The sequence below is a fragment of the Gekko japonicus genome, unplaced genomic scaffold (genome assembly GCF_001447785.1).
Source record: "Gekko japonicus isolate JY-2015 unplaced genomic scaffold, Gekko_japonicus_V1.1 scaffold171, whole genome shotgun sequence".
NCBI lineage: Eukaryota > Metazoa > Chordata > Lepidosauria > Squamata > Gekkonidae > Gekko > Gekko japonicus.
In genome coordinates this window covers 777,453-792,955 of record NW_015175975.1, presented here as the reverse complement: position 1 = coordinate 792,955, position 15,503 = coordinate 777,453, and the positions used below count along the sequence as shown (strand labels likewise).

At 43.8% G+C, this 15,503-nt stretch overlaps 1 protein-coding gene across 1 annotated transcript in view; it reads left to right on the top strand.

Moving 5' to 3' along the window:
- Positions 1 to 6,134, top strand: part of CD82 (CD82 molecule) — an 89,045-nt gene extending 82,911 nt beyond the window's left edge. The window contains exons 7-9 of the mRNA XM_015426138.1: positions 2,010 to 2,201; positions 2,799 to 2,882; positions 3,882 to 6,134. Of these exons, the coding sequence (XP_015281624.1) occupies positions 2,010 to 2,201; positions 2,799 to 2,882; positions 3,882 to 3,959 (354 nt within the window). The 3' untranslated portion in view covers positions 3,960 to 6,134. The remainder of the gene's footprint in view (positions 1 to 2,009; positions 2,202 to 2,798; positions 2,883 to 3,881) is intronic.
- The last annotated feature ends 9,369 nt before the right edge of the window (positions 6,135 to 15,503 follow it).

Genomic DNA, 15,503 nt, shown 5'->3' with positions numbered 1-15,503 from the left:
ACACAGTACTGTCTATCTCTGGAAGTTGTGGGTTCAGGGCAGGATCTCTCCTTGGACCGGCCTGTGGCTGTACTTCAGCCTCTCTTTCTCGTACCCAAGAGAGCAGGGAAACTTCCATTCATTCCCCAGTCCAGCCGACTTCGGAATGGCTGAATTTCTGCTGCCTCCTTCCTGGATGGGCTGCAGTCTATATTGATGCTGCCTCGCCCGTTGGGTCAGTCCCTATTTTCCTGCACTTTTTGGCCTTGGGGCAGCTGGGAACTGTAGGCCAGCAGATGAGGAAGCCCCATTCAACCCAGTGAGTGATACCCCTGCAGGCCCCTCTCTGGAACTACAGCTCAATTAAACCTTATGGGGGAGCATTTTAAACAAAGAACCACAGCCATCTTACAAACACAGGTAACTGCCATTTCGTGACACCTACCAACAGCCAGAGGGGAAAGTTAGTCCCACACAGGGGGCAAGTATGAAAAGTGTCTTCGTCAAGAGAGAAAGCCGTTTGCCAGTAATTCTGGCAGGGCTGAAGGGGGAGTGGGCGGGGAAGAGGAGCAGACCCAGCACCTGGTCAATGGCACGCGAGTACTCTTGAGTGGCGGCTGATGGGCCAATGGCTGAGGGAGTGCATGGAATGTTGCAACTCAAAAACAGAATTATACATAAGGAGAGATGAGAGATGGAGCCAACATTATGACATTATAACAGCAACAGACTGGTGTGGAACCACATGTCATGAAAAGAGAGTGAAATTCTTGATGTTCCATTTGTGTGTGACAAATGGAATCCTCTCCTAGGATTTTTCTTTTTTTCTTTTTTCTTTTTTTGAGGCTGTACATTTGTTCTAACATGAGGTGCAGTCGATTCTTAAGCTGCTTCATGGCACTGGTGTACTGACAAGAACCTCTTTCCACAGTCAGTTGCTCCCTGCAGCTTCTATTAATGTATGTAAGGTCTTGGCATGTGGGCACCAATAACTCATTTTGGGAGTCTGTTATGTACATGAAAAAAGATCACTAGCTTCTCAAATGCCAACAAGCTTTTTGTCCCATTTCCACACACTAGAACTGACTTTGTCAAATCCATGAATGGCCTGTTTGGTGCATTTTATTTTTAAAATATAGACAGTGAATACATATGTTGCATTTACTATACAGAGCACAAATATAGGAGAGTTGGTCACACCTGAAGTATTTTGTCTTGTAATACTAATTTAGAAAAGAAAATAGTTTTTGTCGTGAGAGCTCCTTCCAGTGCATACTGGTCTAGAGTTCTGCAGTATTGGATTTTATGACATGTGTTTAGAGTAACTATGCAGAAATGTTTTAGGAGTGAGCACACTGCTGCAACAAAGCTTTTGAGGTATAAGAACAGTAATGTATGGAAACATAAAATATTGCATTTCAGAATACATCTTATTGGGATTCCTAATGCTTACAGTTCTCTTCTTCCGACCCACCAACCAACCAACATTTTTTCTCTCCCTCCCAACTTCAGCTATATGTATGTACTTCATTTATACTCTCTCTTTCTCCACAAGAGGGGTACAAAGCAGCATACATCATTCTTCTTCTCCTCTATCCTCTCAGCAACCCTGTGACGTAGGTTAGGCTGTGATTGTGTAATTGGCACAAGGTGACCCAGTGAGTTTCCATGGCAGACTGGTGATTCCAACCAAGGTCTCCCAGGTCCTATACTGTAACTCTAACCACTTCACCACACTGGCTTTTGTGGGGTGGCTGCTTTTGAACTATCTTGAGCTGCTTTCTCTGGGTGAGTTGTGGAACTTGTGAGGTATGAATTTGCCTGAAGGGTGCTGTTAGGCCTGGCACTGATAACTCCTCTCTCAAAGGCCAAAACAGCTATGGAAAGGGTCCTCTCACTACAGGCACTGTATTTTTTTAGACTTAAACTTTTTCTGCAAACCTGGGGCTTTTCTTAGTTAGAAATAAGTGCCGCCAATCCACAGATTCGGCCACATGGAGAATCTGATGATTATTTCTCTTTACATTTAGCTTTCTTGCTGTGGCTGGACTGGGCCTGAAAACTGGACACAGAACACAATCCTCTTGGAAAGAAATCAGACTTCGTACCCTTGCTCGTGTAAAAATGTCACAATGGACTCTCTGCCTTATGAGGGCTTCTGTAATTTGGACATTGCTTCTAACCCCAATGCAACATTTGCTGATTGGCCAGTTAACAAGCCAGTGAGTATGTTTCTCGGTTCATTATTTTGTGTGTATTCAGAGCCCAAGTGGAACTTTTCCAGACTTTGTTTGTTTAAACTGACATGATCTGTTCTTTTGCATGTTTTTATTTTATTTGGATATTCCCCAGGGTTTACAATATGGAAATTAAGCAAATTTGCATGATAATCACTCACTCTTATTGTAGATCTCACTGAATAGTAACTAAATAGAACCTCTGTACTTAGAAGCACTTTATTTCTGTGGGCCAGATCCTGGGAAGAGGTGACCAGGAATGTACATTGCCTTCATCCCATATTTCTGAGCTTCCCAGAGGTATCAAACTCTTCCCTGTGTAAAATAGAATGCTGAAGTACATGGGCCTTTTAATGTATCCTAATAAACTGAGTGTGGTGTTAGCATAACTTTTTCTTGGCATAGAATTTCAAGGCAGAAAGAAAGGAATAGAATCCCTGTATTGTACAGGTCAGTGGTTGGTCACAATCCATCAGAAATAACTAAACCTTGTTGATAGTGAAAGGTTTGAATTCAAGTTCTGTTTCTTCTTCTGGAGATTTTTACCTCCATAACAGTAAACACTTGTTAATTCTTCTTCAGGGGTGCATGGAAGGTGTGGAGAGCTGGGTGCAAGAGAACCTGGGCATCATTCTTGGAGTCTCCGCAGGAGTCGCTGTGATTGAGGTAAAGCAACTTTTCTCCCATTCCAGAAGAGTAATCAGAGTTCCTATTTCATGTAGTCTAATGCTAGAGCAATGTGGTATGCAGTGCTCATCACAATGCTTATCCTGGCCATATGGTCCCCTCATATTTGTATGGGCACTAGGTGGCTTGTGAGAATGGATTCACCCTGCCCTCTGAAAAATGGCCTAAGTAGGTATGTCCAAAGTTCTGTAACTCTGCTGGAATATAAATGCATATTTTGATGTCTCCCCATCCTGTAGCATCGCTCTCTGAATTGCTTGTTGGTTGTTCAAAACACTTGCTGAAATTTTGTACCTAATGGGTATAAATAACACTTTTCTTGCCCCCCCCCCCAGCTGGAAAATGTAACTGGATAAAAATAGTTTAATAAAGCAGTTAAGAACCTAGTCATGCCTAATTTATTGTGGCTTAATTTTTTAAGAACTCGTTTGAGAGGCTTCACTGCAGTGCAATGCTCTGCTACAATGGGTGTTTCCATTAAAAGCAAATAAAGGGGAAATTGCAAATGAAGAAACTGAAGAACACCACAGTCGTCATGGATCAATTTCAGCGAATGGGATTTGGATCCAGGTCCAAGTCCAACTTTTAGTGAGATTATCTCTCCTTCCTTCCGTGGGACTCTCAGATGTGCAAAGGTTGTTTATGTAGTACTGTCAATGTACAAGTGATTTTAGAGAGTAGCAAGCTAACGATGGGACCTGCTCTGAATCACCTACAATCTAGGATTTTGACAGCTGGGAACACAGAGTGGGGAGATGCAAATGAAATAGGAGATAAATTTGGCAAATGCACTTTAATGGAATCGTGGCACTGCTGTAGTTTTGGCATGGATGAAAAGAAAGGCTTTCCCAAAAGGGTGGGTTTTGAGCAGAAACTTGATTTTAAAAAACAAGCATGATGATCTTGGTATTCACCTCCTTCCCTCCCTCAATATATTTGTCACTGGTTGTCCTTCTAACTTTTCTTTCTCTCTTGTAGCTGCTGGGAATGGTGCTTTCCATCTGCCTCTGCAAGAACATACATACTGAAGACTACACCAAAGTGCCCAAGTACTGAGACTGCTGGCCTCAGGAATTGCCCCAGAGCAAATGGACCATTTCTCTCCATGTACCCAGACTGTCTTCATCACTTAGCATTCCGCCTGTGACATGCAACATTGCTGTGGATCTCTTAGGCTGCATTGCAGCTGTGAATTCTTTGAGGGACTAGGGCTTGGGCAGCCCCCCTCCTATCTCTTGACTGTTCTTCCATGAAGCAGGCCACTTAAGTCTTCCTCTACTCATATGATGCCCTGCACCTTTACTGTCAGCACTGTGCTAGACAGTCCTTTATTTTTATCTATGTTTTGACCCATTGTGATTAGACTTAGAGCAGCCCGTCCTGCAGCCACTGGCTACCAATGCTGTATGTACATAACCATCCTTGCATTCTTCAAATAGGAAGAATCTTCAGGGCCTTGATAACCATGGTGGCACACAAGTGTGTCTTTTTTCAAACACACATGCTGTAGAAAGGCACATCTTTTCTCTAATCGATCTGACACCTCTGCCTTTCTCTGCTTCCTCAAACCTACTGAATTTTCTCTAGAATCTCATGTTGCACAGATGTCTGTGTCTTCCCCAGAATAGCACCTTTTTCTTTATTGTTCAATCTTGGTTGGCGACAATCACCAGCTCCAAGTTGGTCCAGCCACAAGCTTATTATTTCACCAAAGTTCCCCTCTGGATGAGGGGGTGGGACGTGGGGAGGAAGGGACTTGGTATGTCTTTTCTCTGCGATCTTCTTTATCTTACTGGATCATGTTAACTTGGAGGTACTTTTGAGGCTGTGCACATAGCATGGGTGAGTCGCACAGGCTCAGTGGAATATGTTCTTGGGTTGCCAACTTTTATAGTGGTGATTATTAAGATTATATCTATTTTTCCAATATGAATCTTCCACAGTTCTTGTTTTAAAGTTTGCCTTGGTGATGTAATTGGTATCTGGAATTCCTGGATCATTTGAACCGTGGGTCGGCTGGGCAGGCAAGTGAGAGAGAGACCACTGTACTGATCATGACATACATCATACATAGTATATAGCTGTGACTCCTTCCCACTGGTGCCATGTGACCCTGGAGTTGCCAAGATTGCCATATGAACCACGGTGTGTGTGTGCGCAGCAGGAACTTGCTCTGTGGGTTTCTATACTGGAGGAAGTGTCGACACCCCATAGTCATACTCATGATACAGTCCTAGGGGTGAGAGCATGGAGGGCGATGGAATTCCTTGAAGGAAAGTTGAGAAGTAGATGAAAGTCACAGGTGCATGTGATGATTACATTCTGAGCAACAGTGTTTATTTGGCCACATGGTACAATGTTTCAATTTCAGAGCAACCTGGTAAATCACTTACAGAAAATGGACAAAGGTTGTTCATGTACTTCCCTATGCCAAGTCCTTAGCCTCTCTGATTACATGGCTTACTGGGTCTATACGTTATTGGTGTTCTTTCTCTGAATTGAGGAGGAGCACCAAGTACATCTGAAAATTCAATATCCAAAGAGGCTCTGTAGCATAGAAAGCCTAATGGGACAAGTATCTAAATAAAGGCCTTAACATATAAAAAAATATAACCTTGAAGAGGGATTTTGATAGGTAGCTCGCTTAAATTTTCCATCCATGTGAAAGTATGTTGTGTATCCTAGAAGACATGAAAGAAATTGATTTTTTTCTGTTCAAGAAAGACTGGTGATGATGCACACATAAGGGAGATTAGATGGTTATAGTTTTGCTTTGAGTATCAGGCTAGAGTTCTGTGCAGTAAGAGACAATGATGAATAATCCAAGGAGAATGTTTTTTCATCCATGGTTGTTGTAATACCTCTGTATAAAGGTTCTGGTTAGCAATGAGGCTTGTAAAGGGGTAAACAGCAAATCTGAATGCTGTAATTCCTGGCATGATTTCTTGTGTAAGTTTCTTTTACCCTGTTTTTTCAACTTTTGAATTGGTTGTAAAGCTCAGTTTTTATATTCACCTCTTGTGCTTCAACTGAAAAGCCGCTTCCTTGATAAGCTGTTTGTTCTATGATTCTTGTTCTCATGTTTTGATTTAGCTCTCCACAGAAGAAAAGTGGAGCTCCTTCATCCCCCCCCCCATTTTTTGTTTTGTTTTTTAGGAACCTCTTCCAAGTGGAAGAAATGCATGTACAGATTTAAACAAATAATGGGTGGGTATTTCAGTAATAAAAATGTTTGCTACAAAAAAAAGCCAGTGTGTGTAGATTTGGTACATTTTGAGTGACCTTGGAGTATTTAAAAAGAATAGAGAGAGATCGGTTAGGTGGTATTTTGGCAGATGTTTACAGCTGGAAATAGCAAAGTTGACAGACTTTTCCATTTGACAAAATAGTCATGGATTGACACAAAGTATGCATAGTGTTGCTAAGCACAGTTTCTCCCACTTGGTTTTGTAGCAGTGCTGTACGCTAACTAGTTCTCATCTCTTTCTCACTGTCCTGTCCCGCATCAGCTTCAGCTAGCCAACGCCTTCTAGGTATGAGTCAACGCACGACCCCTGACGAAGGCTTAAAATCATCTTTATTTAACTCCACATGCATTCAGAAGATCATTTACTCACAATCAGGCTGATAGCTGGGTAGAGTAGTCGCATCTTTGTGATCTAAGTCAATTCTATGGCTGTGGTGAGAAAGAGATGAGATTCCCCTTCTCCTTCGAGGTACGGATAGACAAAAGAAGCAGGAAAAGAGCGATAAAACTCCTATCTTTGGCCTCTGAGCTCAGGAAATTACCCTAATGAGCCAGTCAGAGGGAAGCTGCTGGGACCCCTAACTGAGGACCACAATTCCCAGGTGCAACTAGTCTTAAAGCTACACAACAGTTTTACCAAACTACTACTACTGCCTACAGTTAACGCTTACTGGAGGCAGCACATCGTGACTAGGACACTACTAGATATGAGACGGTGGTAGTAGAAATCCTATATTTTAAAAAATCATGGACAATAGGACATTTTCATAGATGGAGCTTTTCTCACCACTAGAAGACAAATTTCACTTGCTGGAAATTCCATCCCCACCGCTCTTAAAGGTCATCAGCATTTTCACTTCATTGTATTAAATTATACTACAAGTATGCTTGTAGAATACTGTCTTTTCCACTAGAGGGTACTAATGCCATAGGAAAATCCCGGTTAAAACTGCCAGGCAGCGGACCAATTTGGCTGTTGTGTTTTTGGAGTGGAACATCTATACTGGGAGACACTGTGCATACTGAGTGGGCTATTTATATAAAGTTCCTGTATTTCATGGCATACACCATCAACTTGTTCACTTTTGTGTTTTCATATGATTGTACAGGGTAGTTTTTTGTGCAAATCCAATTGCAAAGCCATATTAACTGCTAGAATAATGAAGTATGTCTGCTGTAAATAGTGCTAGTTCTGTTTTAGTACCCTAATGATTATTATTGGCTTAGATCTCAGAGCTACTGAATGGTCTGATTTAGTGTCAATTTGGAAAGAAAAGTATACTTGTATGTTCTATAACTGCATGCATGAAATCTGGCCTGTGTTAATTACATCCTGTGGTATATATAAGCAAAGATGCAAGTCCCCCAAAGTAAACTCAGCTCTCTGTGAATGAATAATGTAGTTTTAACTTCCATATTTCAAATCCCCTTTTGCAGTATTAGCATATGCTGCAAACTAATATGCATAATGGTATCCTAATATTTGGGGGGGGGGTTGTGTGTGTGTGTGTGCGTGTGTGTGTGTTAAAGATTTGGGGATATTTAGAGAGTAAAATATCATTCAGGTTGATTTGGAAAGCATTGGAGGGGACTTGAAAGAATCTCTTCCCATGCTGCTTCCTTTTCTTTTATCTCTCTTACCAAAGCAGCTTTGCTCATTTTGTAAAGTATTGACACGCCATGGCATGTTTTAGCATGCACTATAGAGTTTACTCCCTAGTTGTCTGTGTTTATAAACTTCAATTGAGTCAGATTTCATGAACTTTACAAGGAACCACAAAGCTTGTGGCTACTATAAAAAAATTGTGTCTCTTTGCTGGCTTCTAAACATTTCAGTTTTTGGAACCATACTACAAGGATACGAGTATATAGTCCTTGTGCAGCTTTTCACCATGAAGGATTGAGGCCCACAATGAACCTACAATAACATTATCTGCAGACAGCAGTGAAGATGCTGTTGATGTCGAAGACACAATTCTTTTCATCACGTATTGTATTAGCATTTTCACAGCTAGCTTAGCCAACTCACCCTAGTCGCATTGACAAAAGTACCAGTTAGTGCTATCCCAAGCAGCCTCTCTGCTCTCTATATAAAACAAACACGCAGAATAAGACCCATACAATGAAAACCTTTGTTTCAAGCACCATCTTCATCAAGCAGGCACCTTTTGTCCTTGCTGGAGAGCTGCACATATTACTACAACCTACAGTTTCCTACCTATTCATATAACTTGAATCAGACAAAAATTAATTTGTAAGGTTTTTGCATAAAACGTACACAAACTCAGGCTAGTGGTTTTATCGGGAAGTTTAGGATCAACATTGAGCAGATGGTAACATTCCCACTCTCTGCCATTGACGCTTCCTAGTTCTAGATGGGCATGATACATTGTTCTTTAATGGTGTGAGACGTACCATAATTTCAAGTTTTCTGATTTATTATGGAGAAGGCCTGTGTTCCTCATCATATAGAATAAACGCAGCCAGATGATTGAGTGCGTTCAGTTTTGCTCACGCTGCCTAGAGATGACATAATGGGATATTACGTCTCCAGAGTCAGGAGAGCGGAGGGCTGTATTGTGAGCTCAAGTCACTTAAATGCAGGACTTTCCTCTTACGTTTTTCAAACAAAAGTTTTCGTGTCTAACTAAATTGGCCATGACCTTGCTCTGTAGGCTGTCCCCAGTGTACTCAAACTGCTGCTGGCCTGATGAACTTCAGCTTGGGTGGTATCACTCTCCCAGAAATGCATTTCCAGGTATCCTAAATGCATTAATCTTAAGGTCTGGGTGCTGATGATATACAATTACTTTGTCCTTCTTAATAACCACCATGAAGATTTTCTTTTCCAAAGCCACAGCTTGTGCAAAATGTGACCTGGGTACCTCATGGTAGATCTGAAGCCCCTTATTTGGCTGCTCGTAGTCCTGGAGAAACCTCCCAGCATGCAAGTGTTATTTATTTAACAAATTTCAACCCTGCCCTCCCAGCCGAAGCCAACTCAGGGTGGCTTACATAAAAATCGGCACATAAATTACAATAAAACAATTAAAATAATTATAAAACCATTTAGCTATCTAACATAATGCCAGTTTTGTCACTAATTTAACGATGGCTGCCATATTTGGTTCTCTCTTCACACAGTCAGTTCCTAGGTCTTCTTTAGATGTCCTTCAGACGACTAACTCAGGCTGTTATTGGAAATTCCAGGGACAACAGGGCTCTCTATCCTTCAGCTGTTGTTAATGATGTTTGGTGGTGGTGGCTCCAAAAGCCTGGTGGAAGAACTCCGTTTTACAGGCCCCGTGGAGCTACAAAAGGTTCCGCAGGGTCCTGATATCTTCTGGGAGCTTGTTCCATCAGAATGGAGTCACCACCAAGAAAGCCCTGGCCCTGGTTGTCACCAGCCTGGCCTCCTTAGGACTTGGGAGGACCAATCGGTTCTGGGTCTCTGATCGCAGTGCTCTCTGGGGAACATGTGGGGAAAGGCGGTCCCTCAGGTACGTTGGCCCCTGACCATAAAGTGCTTTAAAGATAAGAACCAGCCCCTTGAAACAAATTTGGTATGCGATCGGCATCCAGTGCAAAGCCTTTAGCACAGGCTGGATGTGCTCCTGAATTGAGAGTCCCATCAGAAGCCTGGCCTCAGCATTTTGCACCAGCTGAAGCTTCCGGATTTGAGACAAGGGCAGCCCCATGTAGAGAGCATTACAGTAGTCCAATCTTGAGGTGACCATCACGTGGATCACTGTTGCCAAGTTGTTGCGTCTGAGGAAGGGAACCAACTGCCTGATCAACCAAAGGTGATAAAAGGCTGATTTGGCAGTGGCTGTTACCTGGGCCTCCATTGTTAAGGAAGCATCCAGGAGCACTCCCAGACTCCTAACCTCCAGCGCTGGCACCAGTGGAGCCCCATCGAATGTCGGAAATGGGATCCCTACCCTCAGGCCACCCTGGCTCAGGCACAGGACCTCCGTCTTCATTGGATTCAATTTCAGCCGACTCAGCCTAAGCCAACCAGCCATGGCTTGTACCGCCCGGTCTAGGTCTTCCGGTTTGGGGTCATATTGATTGCTAAAAAGCAGATATGGCTGGGTGTCATCTGTATACTGGTGACATCCCAGCCCGTGCCTCCGGGAATCTGGGCAAGGGGGCACATATAGATATTAAAGAGCATCGGGGACAATGCTGCCTCTTGAGGTAGTCCAGTGGGTGCCTTTGGGATAGTTGTTCCCCCAGTGCCACTCTTTGTCCCTGACCTTGGAGAAAAGGTCCAAGCCACTGTAATGCCAGCCCCTGAACACCAATGTCGGCGAGGCAGTGGATCAGTAGCTGATGGTCGACGGTGTTGAACGCTGCTGACAGGTCTAACAGCAACAGCACTGCCGATCCGCCCCAATCCAGATGCCTCCGGAGGTCATCCATGAGGGTGACCAGTGCCGTGTCCATCCCGTGACCCGGGTGAAAGCCAGACTGGAAGGGGTCTAAAATGGAAGCGTCATCCAAGAAGCCCTGTAACTGAATGGCCACAGCGCTCTCATCTTGCCCAAATATGGCAAGTTGGAGACTGCCTGATATTTTGCCAGTTTGGCCAGGTCCAAGGATGGCTTTTTCAAGAGAGGGCGGACCACTGCTTCCTTAAGTGCCCCAGGGAACAGCCCCTCTGAGGGGGACTTGTTGACAATCTCCCACAGGGCACCTCCTCGAAATCCCTCATGGCCAGCTTTAATTAGCCATGAAGGGCATGGATCAAAAGAGCAAGTGGTAGGGCATACAGTTAGGAGCAATTTGTTGACTTCCTCTAGGCTGAGCAGGCTGAAATGATCCATAACCTGACTAGAAGACATGCATGGAGCCTCAAGTTCGCTTACAATATCTCCTGGCATTGCAACGTCCCTATTTTTAGTGTTTTTTAAATGGTTATGTACTCTGGCCTGGCATTCCACAAGGAATCCTGCTTTCAGTATGGCTATCAGCCTTTTTCTGGGATGGTCACCACCCTGTGGTATGCGACAGTCATAGCCTAGCTATTGACAAGAGACTAGACAGTTCCTAAGTCGCTATCTGACTGGCAGGATTCAGGCAACGACAATTACTTGGATTTCAAACTGGCTATTAAAAGTTTAATTGAAGGCAAGGATTCTTGCCCTCCAATATTGGTTTGTTTGTTTTTAAATCCTCTTGCCAGAGACCGCATATGTCCAAATAACATGTGTGCTTGGTGTAATGATAAGATGATCCCATGGGGGATGCTGAAGGGACTTATGTGCCTATAGTCCCTTTGTAAAAACAGCGAAAGGAACCAAAGAGAGTACAAGAAGAGCCCTGCTGGATCAGATCAGTGATCCATCTAGTCCAGCATCCCATTTAACATGGGCCAACAGGCCTCTAGGATGTTGCCTCCTAGCACTGGTATTCAGAGGCTTCCTGCTTCTTAATATGGACAATTCCTCTAGTCACCCTGATGTGAAAACTTAAGAATCATTATCATGTGCACGTTGATTAGATAGGCATATGTGGGTTTGTGAATCTGGGAGAATAGGAAAAGGATTTCCTGTGGTGTCTATCTTACAAGTCCCATTGTAGCCTACAAGTACCAAAGTAAGTCTGCCATTGCTCTCGGGGCCTATAATAAAGTATTGCTGTGACTTCCTAACCTTTTCAGTATAAGTCAGTCTTAGTCCATAGGATGTAATAGTTCTAGAATTAAAGTGTTGTTGTGAGATGATGCATTAAGAGGCTGCTTTCTGTGTTGGGATATAACAGTGAAAGCTGTATATGTGCATTTAAGGGGCATAAATCTGTGGTATACTCATTTCCTATTTCAAATGATTGATGTTCCTCTTTGAACGTAAGTTGTATTTTATAGCTTTTAATTAGCTTTGGAAGAGGATCACATGACTGAAAATACACTGGGGATGTTTATATAATCTCAGTGCTAGAGCACATGCTTTGCACATACAACATCCTCAGTTCAATTTCTGGCATTTCAACTTCAAGGCTTGCAGGTAGCAGAACTTGGAAAGAGCCTTGACCAAGCTTTGGGAAGCTGCTGTCAAAGTAGACAAAAATGGACTAGATGAGCCAACAGTTTAAATTGACATAAAGTAGTTTCATAAGTTTTACATGTTCAGATCCATTCTGCAACAGAAGAAGAAGAAGAGATGGGATTTATACCCCGCCCTTCACTTGGAGTCTCAGAGCAGCTTATAAACTCCTCCCCCTCCCCACAACAGACACCCTGTGAGGTGGGTGGGGCTGAGAGAGCTCTGACACAAACGGCTCTTTTTCAAGGACAGCTGTGCCAGAGCTTGTGACTGACCCAAGGTCACATCAGCAGGTGCAAGTGGAGGAGTGGGGAATCAAACCCGGTTCTCCCAGATTAGAGTCCGCACACTTAACCACTACACCAAACAGCTGCACCACTTTAAGATCTGCCTTTTAATCAAGAATTGGAGGCTTACCAGTTTCTCTTAGAAAATAAGCAGCAGACCCCTTCATGATGCCGATGCACTTTTTATATTACGACTGAAAGGGACACTCTGAACACTTGAGCCTATGATAACATGGGTCAGTAACTAGGGGCTCAGAGAACTAAATAGTATCTCCATATTCAGCAGCAGCAGCACACTTCTGTATACCACCTGTTGAAAAGTAAAAAAAAAATTAAGATAACACATCCATCCCCAGCTTGTGGCCCTCCTGGAGTCATCTGGTTAGCTGCTTCTAGAAATTGGATTTGGTGGGTCCTTGACCTGTTCTAGCATCGCAACTGATTTGTTCTTTAGTTCCTTTTGATCACTGGTATGTGGAGAGACTTGGGTTATAGTGTTTAAAGTTCTTGCTGGAAAATGGACATGTTCTGCCCAGATCTGTGATCAGGCAGGCAAAAAGGGAATATGGAGAGCAGATTGCAAAAAATGTAAAGACCAACAATAAAACTTTCTTCAAATACATTAGACTCAGGAAACCAGCCAGGGAGGCAGTGGGGCCCTTGGATGACCATGGGGTAAAAGGAGTACTGAAGGATGATAGGGAAATGGCTGAGAAGCTGAATGCATTTTTTTGCCTCTGTCTTCACTGAGGAAGATGAGAAGTGCTCGCCCACTCCAGAACCGCTGATTTCAAGAGGGGTGTTGAAAGACCTGAGTCAGATTGAGGTGACGAGAGAAGAGGTCCTACATCTGATAGACAACTTAAAAACTGATAAATGACCAGGCCCCAATGGCATACATCCGAGAGTTCTGAAAGAACTCAAATGTGGACTTGTGGCTCTCCTGACAAAAATATGAAATCATTAAATTCTGCCCCCATTCCTGAGGACTGTAAGGTAGCTACTGTCACTCCCATCTTTAAAAAGGGTTCCAGAGGAGATCTGGGAAATTACAGGCCAGTCAGTCTGACGTTGATACCGGGTAATTTGGTGGAAACTGTCATTAAGGAAAGAATTAGTAGGCACATTGATGAACAAAACCTATTGAGGCAGACTCAGCATGGGTTCTGTCGGAAGATTTTGTCTAAACTGTTATTGTTCTTTGAGGGAGTGAACAAACATGTGGACAAGGGGGACCCAATAGATGTTGTTTACCTTGACTTCAAGAAAGCTTTTGATAAAGTTCCTCATCAAAGGCTCCTAAGGAAGCTCAATAGTCACGGGATAAAAGGACAAGTCCTCTTGTGGATCAAAAACTGGCTAATTAATAGGAAACAGAGAGTGAATATAAATGGGCAATTTTCTCAGTGGAGGGTGGCAAGCAGTGGGGTACTGCAGGGATCAGTACTGTGTCTGATGCTTTTTAACTTGGTCATTAATGATTTGGAGTTGGGAGTAAGCAGTAAAGTGGCTAAATTTTGCGGATGACACTAAATTGTTCAGGGTGCTGAAAACCAGGGACAATTGTGAGACACTCTGAAGGGATCTGCCGAGGATGAGCATGGGGGTATCAAGGGGGCAAATGGGGTTCAATGTGGCCAAGTGCAAAGTGATGCACATATGGGCCAAAAATCCTGACTATAAATACATGTTGATGGGGTCCGAACTGGCAGAGACTGACCAAGAGAGAGATCTTGGAGTCATAGTAGATAACTCACTGAAAATGTTGAGACTGCAATAAAAAAGGCCAAAGCTATGCAAGGGATTATTAGGAAGGGAATTGAAAACAAATCAGCCAGTATCATAATGCCCCTGTATAAATCAATGGTGCAACCTCATTTGGAATACTGTGTACAGTTCTGGTCACCACATCTCAAAAAGGATATTATAGCATTAGAAAAAGTGCAGAAAAGGGCAACTAGAATGATAAAAGGGTTGGAACACTTTCCCTATGAAGAAAGGTTAAAGCACTTGGGGCTCTTTAGCTTGGAGAAATGAGTGGCGACATGATCAAGGTTTACAAGATTATGCAGGGGATAGAGCAGGTAGAGAAAGAAGTAATTTTTTTCCTTTCTCACAGTACAAGAACTTGTGGGCACTCAATGAAATTGCTGAGCAGTCAGGTTAGAACAGATAAAAGGAAGTGAAACACCTTTCTCTGCAGAAGACGGGAGGGGATGTGTGTCATAATGACGCTCTCTCACTTTCTAGTGCCCAGGTGGGGCTTTGCTCCTCTCTTCCTCAGGGAAGTCCGAAGTGCTGTCGCACCATCTCCAGCGGGTTACTGATTTGCCTTGTCTCATCTTAAGGTGCTGCAGATTGATTTTTTATTTTGGCTTCAGCTATTTTGCCAAGCTGAAGGAGTTCGAAGTCACGTGTTGTTGTTGTTGTTGTTGTTGTTGGTGGTGGTGGTGGTGGTTTTAAATAAGCAATGTTTATTCTCATGTTTGGAAGTGGGGTGGCCTGTCCCTTTAATACAGGCTTAATTCCTATTTAGCTCCAAGCTTCAGCGGCCCGGTTCTACCCATCAAGCCTCTTATCAAATGGCTTGTGTGGGAGAGGCGGGCTCTGCCGCCATCGAGGGGTGGGCTGGGGGCAGGCACCAGAGACACAGCGAGCGGACTGAGGGGGCAAACGGCAGCCAGGCCAGAGGAGCTGCTGGCATGGGTAGGCACTCGCTGTTCACTGCGCTGCTCCGGCCAAGTGCCCTGGCTAATCTGCGCTTGCCCCAGACCTCCAGACCCCCCAAATTTTGTCTCCCAAGGTGCTCTGTTGGTCCATTTTCCTCACAGGCTATCAGTACACCTTGCTCCACCACCCCGGTAAGGTGATGGGCCATGCAGACGCCCTGAGCCGCCTCCCACTGCCTTCCTCTGACCCCGACCCCGCTCTGGCTCACCACATAGCCCTGCTGGAGGACCTCCCTGATCACCCGGTTCAGGTGGGGGAGGTGTCACACCACTCAGCCCAGGATTGCATC